General features: G+C 47.2%; 1 protein-coding gene across 1 annotated transcript; it reads left to right on the forward strand.

The window, feature by feature from the left end:
• Window positions 1-8,020: 8,020 nt before the first annotated feature.
• On the forward strand, window positions 8,021-8,995 carry LOC146202090 (uncharacterized). Its single transcript, XM_084583958.1, has one exon. It carries the CDS (start codon window positions 8,118-8,120, stop codon window positions 8,970-8,972), a length of 855 nt encoding a protein of 284 aa, XP_084440084.1. The 5' UTR covers window positions 8,021-8,117; the 3' UTR covers window positions 8,973-8,995.
• The last annotated feature ends 251 nt before the right edge of the window (window positions 8,996-9,246 follow it).

Consider the following 9,246-nt stretch of genomic DNA (forward strand, 5'->3'; position numbering starts at 1 on the left):
GAAACCCACCGCCGGACAGTTCAGTTCAGTCGATCAGTCGTGTCCGACTCTTCGTGACCCTATGGGCCATGACACGCCACGCTTTCCGGTCTCTCACTATCTTCCTAGCATCACATAACTTCCTCGGCATGCAGCGCCTCAAGGATGCCATCTAATCATCGCGTTCGCTGCCTACCCCTTCTCCGGCGACCCTCAACCTTTCCCAACATCAGATCTTTCTCCAGCAACTCCTCTCTTCTCATCAGATGACCAAAGTAGCTGAGCTTTAACTTTAGAATTTGACCCTCCAATGAGCAGTCAGAGTTTATGGTCGACAATATCGACTGATTTGATCGTCTGGCAGTCCAAGGAACTCTCAAGAGTCTCTGCCAGCACCACAATTCAAACGCGTCAATTCATCGGCGGTCAGCCTTCTTCACAGTCCAACTCACGCATCCATACATCACATCTGGAAAGACCATAGCACGAGTTATACGGATCTTGGTTAGTAGACTAATGTCTCTGCTTTTTACTAGGCGGTCAAGGCTAGCCATGGCTATCTTTCCCAGAAGCAAGCATCTCATAATTTCATGGCTGCAGTCTCCTTTCGGGGTAATTTTGGAGCCCAAGAAGATAAAATCTGTCGCAGCTTCCACTTCTTGTCCCTTGATGCTCCAGGACCTCATAGGGCAAGACGCCATGATCTTTGTATTTTTAATGTTCAGTTTAAGCCCAACCTTCTCACTCTCTTCTTGTACGCGCATCAGAAGTCTTTTGAGTTCCACTTCACTTTCTGCCATTAAAGTGGTGTCATCCGCATATCTAAGGTTGTTGATACGTTTTCCAGCAATCTTCACTCCATTTGAAGACTCATCCAGACCGGCCTTCCTCATGACGCACTCTGCATATAGGTTAAATAGGCAGGGCCACAGTATGCAGCCTTGCCTCACTCCTTTCTCAATCGGAGACCAATCAGTAAGACCATGCCCACTTCTGACTGTGGCCTCTTGCCCTTCATACAGGTTCCTGAGGAGACAGATGAGGTCAATTGGAAGTCCCATCTCTTGGAGAGCTTGCCACAATCTGCTGGGATCTACGCAGTCAAACGCTTTCACATAATCAATAAAGCAGAAGTAGATGTATTTCTGGAACTGTCTTGCTTTTTCCATGATCCAGCGAAGGTTGGCAATTTGTTCTCTAGTTCCTCTGCCCTTGCGAAACCCAGCTTGCAGGTCCGGAAGCTCCCGATCCACATATTGTTGCAGCCTGCCTTGGAGGATTTTCAACATCACCTTGCTAGCATGCGAAATATGCGCGATCGTGCGGTAGTTGGAACAATCTTTGGCACTGCCTTTCTTCGGAATGGGGATGTAAACTGACCTCCTCCAATCCTGTGGCCACTGCAGGGTTGTCCAAATCTTCGGACATAATGTATGCAGAATGTTAACAGCGTCATGGTTGGGGTTTTGAAGCAACTCAGCTGGAATGCCATCAATTCCGCTAGCTTTGTTCTTAGCAAGGCTGGCTATAAGGACCATTCAACTTCACTCTTCAGGATGCCCGGCTTGAGATCAGTAATCACAACCGTCTTATGTTGGGTTTGAACATCCGGGTCCTTCTTGTACAGTTCTTCTGTGTATTCCTGCCGCCTCTTCTTTATCTCTGAGGCTTCAGTGAGGTTCTTGCCTCGTTTTTCCTTTATCACACCCAGCTTAGCACAGAAACTTCCTTTGATATCTTTGTCTTATACAGAGCTCTTGTGTTCCTTAATTGGCTGTTGTCCTCAACTGCTTTGCACTGTATGTTCAGGAAGGCATTCTTATCTCTCCTTGCTATTTTCTGAAAATCTGCATTGAGAACCTTGTATCTTTCTCTTTCCCCCATAACGTTTGCCATCCTCCTTTCCTCAGCTATTTGCAAAGCCTCTTCAGATAACCAGTTTGCTTTCTTGCACTTCTTTTGCTTCGGAACTACCTTAGTAGCAACTCCTTATATTATATCACGAACATCAGTCCACATCTCTTCAGGCTCTGTCTTCTAGATCTAATTCTTGAAATCGATTCCTCACTTCCACAGCATATTCTGATGGAATTTGATCCAGATCATACCTGAAAAGCCTTCTAGTTTTGTGTGTTTTCCTCAATCGAAGCTTAATTTTGGCAGCAAGAAGCTGATGATCGGTGCCACAATCGGCCCCAGGTCTTGTTTTTACTGCTTGTATAGTGCTTCTCCACTTCTGCCAGCAAAGAATATAATCGATCTGATTCCTGTATTGAAAATGGTGTTCGCTATGGTCAGGTTGGTTTCTTGACAAAACTCTACTAGCCTCTGCCCAGCTTCATTTGGCTCACCAAGACCGAACGTGCCTGTAATTCCGGATATTTCTTAACTCCCGACCTTAGCATTCCAGTCTCCTATGAGAAAAACGACGTCGGATGATGGAGTGCGGTCTAAAAGGCATTGCAGGTCCGCATAAAATCTCTCGACGTCAGCTTGTTCAGCAGTAGTGGTTGGTGCATAGACTTGCATAACTGTTATGTTGAAAGGGTGACCTTGGAGCCGAAGTGAAATCGTTCGGTCGTTTTTGGGGTTGTACCCTAGCACGGCTTTGCCCATTCTTCTGTTTACTATGAAAGCGACCCCATTCCTTCTCTTGGATTCGTGCCCACAATAAAGACATAATGGTCGCCGGAGTTAAATTCTTCCATTCCGGTCCACTTGAGCTCGCTTATACCCAAGATATCAATGTTCAATCTGTCCATTTCTAGCTTGACGACATCCAGTTTACCTTGCGTCATAGATCTTACATTCCATGTTGCTATGTGATATATCTCCTTGCAACATCGGACTTTCCAGTCGCTTCTTGACACATCCACAACTGAGCGCCCTTTTGGTTTTAGCCCAGCCGCTTAATTCGTCCTGGAGCTACTAGGAATCGTCCTTTGTTCATCCCCAGTAACATGTGGGACTCCTTCCAACCTGGGGGGCTCATCTTCCGGCGCCATATCATTAAGGCTATTGTGACTGGTCATAGGGTTTTCTTGGCAGGAAATACTGGAGTGGGTTGCCATTACCTTCTCCAGTGAATCACGTTTTGTCAGAACTCTCTGCTGTGACCTGTCTATCTTGGGTGGCTCTACACTGCAGAGCTCACGCCTTTATCGAGTTTCGCAAGCCCCTCCGCCACAACAAGGCAGTGATCCATGATCCATGAAGGGGCCGGACACCGCCGGACACACACCGGTAAAAATGGTCACAAGCGTCCCCCGGCCTTGCGCTCGGCTTTCCTCATGGGTGTGCGCTTGGGAGAAGTTCTGTAAACCCTGATGCGCCCCTCGTGGCCCAAGCCCAGTTTCGGACGACCTCGCTGCCTTTAAAGGTGGTTCATTATCGTCTTAGATCTCACACTGAACATCAGCTGTATAAACAGCAGCGTCCAGCAGCGGTTCTAAAAAAAAATAGAAGCCACATATGGGCTTCTACCGCACAAGCCGAACTTGTTGTTGTCCGATTGCGGAACGAATCACTGACCCCTCGGCGCAACGTTTTGGGCCACGACCCCTTTCCCAAGCATTTCAACCCAAAAGAGCCTGGCAGCAGAGATGGAAATCTTGTACCCATTGAAAAGCAGTAGGGGCCCAGAGGAGGGATCGAACCTGGTGCCGCTTGGTGCCCACTTGTTTTCCAATGGGTACAAGATTTCCCCCGGCCTGCTGCTCGGCTCTTCAGGTGTGTAATGCTTAGATAAGAGGTCATGGACCAAAAAGTTACGAAAGCGGTGGCCCTGTGGTAGAACATCTGCCTCGCATTCTGGAGGTACTAGGCTCGATCCCCGGTGCTGTCGGGTACCCACCGATTTTCAATGGATTCAAGATTTCGACTGGCCTGGTGGTCGGTCGTTCTGGAGTAAAATGCTTGAGAAAAGGGCCATGGACCAAAAAGTGGCCTGTGTTCAACTTGCGACCGAGGAATCATAGAATCTCATGGGCTCATGTGAAGACCAAGGCGAAGGATAAATGGCTTGCGTTTTCGAAGCATTACCACCCGCATTCTGACCAAAACCCGATGGTTGTCTTAAAGGGGCTCTAAACAGCCATAGCAATAGTTTCCCTATGCCTAGTATGTGAAAGGATGGCGATGTAAAATAACCTTCCCGCAAGAATCTTTGAAATGCAGCATTTGGAAGCAGAGTTACTTGCAATCAAAATTTGAATATCTGCGCCTTCGCGGCTTTCCTCCTCCTTTCAACTTTTTAGCGCGCGAAAAGGCAGGCCCTCCTCCATGGGCCTCGCCCACTGACACTTCACAACTGACGCAGTTGCGCTTTTACTTTTTTGCTTAGCGCCGCAGGCCGCAACTTCCGTTTTGGCGCGCTTACTAGCCGACGCGCCGCCGAGGGCCTCTCGTCGTCTGCTGCTTCATCGTCATCGCCCTTCGGCGCAATTCAGAAAGTTTGTTGCCACGCTATACATCCCTGGCGTTGACCTCAACCTCGATTTTTCTGTTACGTCCTGTGCGCGACGGGTGCAAGACAGCTCTGGGCTAGACTGGCCACTCTCGAGTTCACGAAGGCAGTTATCGAATCGCTGAATTGTTTTGACGGGACATGAGCGGGAGGTTGCTACAGTGTGCAGTTCCTGGCAGCGAAGGTATTGCTAGTGACGGCAGGAAAAACATTCTGCATAAAGTGCCTCAAGACGCCAACCTACGGAAACAGTGGCTACAGCTCATCGGACAGCCAGCATCGGTGAAGAAAGCGTTTATCTACGTTTGTGGACGGCATTTCTCTCTCGATGCGTATAATTTTTACCCGGATGTCGTTCGCGATTTGGGGATCCCAACAAGGCTTCGTCTTCGTGAAGGAGCGGTACCAACCCTGTTTCTTCAAACACTGCCGGTAAGTGTAAAATGAAAAGATTGCGATATCAGCTTTAGACGCGTTATCACAGTACAGTGTGGATTTTTTTTTTTTTAACTCAGGCGATCTTGCTCGACGTTGTGGCGTGCATAAGCGAGATTTGTCATGATCACTGTGAATTGCACTGCTCAAAATAAACAAGTGGAGAGCTTACGATGAGATTTTGATATTTTTTACTGTTACGCTAGTCGACACCATGCACCAATGCACCCATATAAGCCGTATACTATCGTCGCCGGGATTCAGCACCGGATTCTTAAACGGCGTGTAGTTATGGGGGTCGAGTCCAATCTCTGCACTCATTCGCCGAAGTGGCTTTTCGAGCTCGGGGTCCATAATATCCGTGCCGCAGCAAGGGTATGAGATATCAGCGAAAGACTAAAAATTCAGAATCGAGATCGCAGAGAGCGGTCTTTCAGGCGTCGCAGCTCTTGCACCTTGCTCAAACCTTGAAACCTTCGCGTTTAGACTCCTTGTGCGTTTGACTTTACGATGCCCCTTCGTGAGAGATAACCATCTGCACTAAAGAAAAAAAAAGGGGGGGGGGATGAGAAGAAGGGGCTGCGTAGTTGTCCGCAGCGTAGTTTGTCAGCCGCGGTTCGGCGTCAGCTGACTGCGGGAAAACGGCGAACGCGCGCGCCGACAGGAAGTAAACAAACTCTGTTCGGTGCCCGATTATGATCGCAGCATGACTCCCGCCCTGTAGTTTTTTTTTTTTTTTTTTTTTTTTTTTTTTTTTTTTTTACGCCGTGTGGTGTTTGTAGAGAGTGCACCCTGAAATGTCACGCGGATGGAGCCGTGTCCAAGTTCACCAACCGAGGCGGCCGGGAAAGAAACACGTGAAAACCTAGATGCGCGGTTGATAAAAGAACGAAGAAGAAAGGAGGGACACTGGTCAGCAATGAAGAGATGGAAACAAGAAAAAAAAAAAAAAAAACGTGCCAAGGGGCTTCCTTCAGCTAGAGGGGGGGGGGGGGGGGTCACGAATGCAACGTTATCACTCGCGTGATCGCTCAAAGTTGTGCCTCTTAATCCCTAAGCGATCAGCTGCCGATCGGAAGTGTAAGTGTTGGTTGACAGGAGCATAGACGGGGGTTATCACAGCAAGGGCCGGAGGGGGAGATAAACCGCAACAAGGGACGAGGACTTTTCCAAATGGCTCACCGACAACAATAAGAGCAGGAGCCTTCTCCAGTTCCTAACGGAAAATAATTTACACGGGTTTTTAAACTATGCCTTAAGGCAAGCTTGCGTTAAAAAAAAAAAAAAAAAAAAAAAAAAACGCGCGCGATTGCAGCAGTGCAACGATCGAGTGACACGGTTCGGCGCAATTTTACAAGTGGCTCCCAAATGCACATTTATTATTGTTCCAGCTTTTCCAGGAACAGCAGGTGCAGATCATCAGCCAGCTGGATGGAATGGAAGTGGACCTCGCAGGAGATGGGCGTTGCGATTCCCCCGGCTACAGCGCCAAGTATGCACGTACAGCGTTGTTGTCATTCAGACTGACCATATCCTACAATGCGAACACGTAAGAATAGGAGAGGTAAGGCATTGCTGCGATACGAAAATTGGCAAGCTACAATTCATATTAACTGTGTGAAGTCAGCTGCAGTGCCCATTAGCGCGAGCATGGGGCCTGGCTTCAACTTAACGAGTCTCAGTGCAGTCTTTAACAAAAGGCGACAATTTCTGCATATTATTAGGAGAAATTATTTTCAACCTCACCAAGAGTGTCCTTGGCAACTGCTGCTTGCATGTCTATGCAAAAAGAATCAAATTAATCATTATACAATACAAACAATTGAATTAGAAAATGTTTCATCGATGTAAACCATTGGGGAAGAGGTGCATTTGCTAACATATATTAATATGTAAGGAGGTTTTAATTTTATCTATCTACGGACTTCCACCCAGCTATCCGAACATATTGCAAGAACAGCAAATCGCACATACAGCACTACTTTGATGCCTGGAACATTACTAAAGATGCGTGCAGTTACTTGCTTTAATAATTAGGGCAAACACATGGTCATAATATTATTCTGCACTGGATTTAAGAAGTTGAAAGCTGTGAGCAGGCCGAAGGGCTGTGAAGAAACAGAACCATGGATCCAGACAATCACAAGTCGTGTTTACTATGCTGCTGCCCTGAGCTAGGGTTATGGTGACCTGATCATCAGGATGGGGTGCAGCCTGTTGAACCACATATGCGATAAGCATGATAACCATGATGGGCCATACAGCAAATGCTTGCATGAGCTCCTTGCAAACAAACAATGGATGAGCAGAGGTAGTCTGTTTTGTATAGGTTCTTTTTTTGTAAAGTTTTCACTTTGATGTTGTCTGGCAGGTGCACGGCTCACATTTGTGGCATTCGTCAACCAATGATAAATTTAAGGGATAGGTAATGCAAATAGAACTTCACGGAAAAACCTTTCCACACATCCGTACATAACATCAAGTTGACATATGACATAGCCGAGGAGGAAACCCGTAATGAAGTGAAGAAACAAAATAATGTAAACGTGAGTACTAAGACTGTAAGATATTTTATGACTGCTTGGTTATACATGCAACTATGAAACACAAATACAATTGGATTTCCATACTGTCCCATGCTGACAATTTTAAAGGAGACAAAGTGCAGCATGTTTGCTCGACAACATCTCTTAGATTTCTTTTCACAGTAATGACCTGGGGTCTTTCCGTAACAGCGGCTGACGTCACGTTTACCTGTATTTCGCCACCACCTGGCTCTGGGACCATCCGTTCGTCGTGGGAAATACAATCGCCGCAGACATCATGTTTTTCGCCACCTATAAAAGATCGCCCGTGGACCGCGGCGCCTTGTGGGCTCGGCAGCTGTGCCACTGTGCGGACGAGTAACCCTCTTGTCTTCGCCATGCAGGTGCTCCTTCCTGTGTTCACACATGTGCTGTTGCCTGTTCTGGCTGCTGCCTGCGTTGACGTGCGGCCACGTTATCGTCGTCACTACGGCAGTCATGAAGCTGATACCAATTCCGTAACAGCGGCTGACGTCACGTTTACCTGGATTTCGCCACCACCTGGCTCTGGGACCATCCGTTCTTCGTGGGAAATACAATCGCCGCAGATATCATGTTTTTCGCCACCTATAAAAGATCGCCCGTGGACCGCGGCGCCTTGTGGGCTCGGCAGCTGTGCCACTGCGCGGACGAGTAACCCTCTTGTCTTCGCCATGCAGGTTAGAAAATCATACTCTCTTTTTGCAAAGAAATCGAGCAACTACTTCTTAATTCAGCTGCCGAGCCCGCAGTGTTGTACTTGTATTGTCGTTGAATGCTTTGCTGTTGTCCATTCGTTGCTTATGCAATCCGGTGACATAGAAACTAACCCTGGTCCTGACACTGCCGCCATACTTGCAGAACTACAGGAACTAACATCGGGCCAAAGCACGTTAATCAGCGAAGTAAAAGACCTCAGCAGCAGGTTAGTAGCGACAGACAAATCGATCACCGAATTAAGTAAGCGCATTACCAAATTAGAAACCCACTATCAGGACCTCGCATCACTTAAAACAGAAGTTGAATCCATTAAGACTGATGCCGCCACGTCGGCGAGCCAAATCAGTAACCTCGAATCCAGAGTAGACGATGCCGAAAACCGGTCGCGCCGTAACAACCTGCTATTTTATGGCTTACCTGATACTAGCTCAAAGGAAACATCCTCTGAGTCTGAAGAACTGGTCACCCGCCTTTGCAGTGAAAATTTGGACATCACCATAGACCCAAAAGAAATAGAAAGAGCACATCGTCTTGGCCGTCACTCAAGTGAACGATGTCGACCCATTATCGTTAAATTCACTTTCCATAAGACAAAAGAATCCATCCTAAAAAACGCCCGGAAACTAAAAGACACCGACTACAGCATAGGAGAAGACTTTTCACATTCTGTCCGTAAGGCACGCAAACATTTACTACGTTTCGCGAAAGAAACATCTGATAAGTACGCACTGCGCTTTAAAACACTGTACATAGGCCCCAAGCAGTATATATTCGACGACTTGACGGAAACGGTAAAAGAAGTGCCATAGCAATCACACTCTGCTCGCTCTAAAGCAACTCCCCGACAGCACACCCCCCGAACTAATCTTACCTTATCTGCAGTATTTACTAACATACGAAGCTTTTTACCGAAACGGGAAATCGTATCTAGTCTTGTCTTATCAACCAACAGCACCCTTCTCATTCTTACAGAAACGTGGTTAACAGACAATATCAGTGATACCGAAATTTTAGCTGCGCTGCCCAACTTTAAAGTTTACCGTAAAGACCGGGAAATAGCCTGTGGCGTGCTCATAGCCGTAC

Source organism: Amblyomma maculatum, chromosome 1 (genome assembly GCF_055883805.1).
Source record: "Amblyomma maculatum isolate TAMU_Amacu chromosome 1, ASM5588380v1, whole genome shotgun sequence".
Taxonomy (NCBI): domain Eukaryota; kingdom Metazoa; phylum Arthropoda; class Arachnida; order Ixodida; family Ixodidae; genus Amblyomma; species Amblyomma maculatum.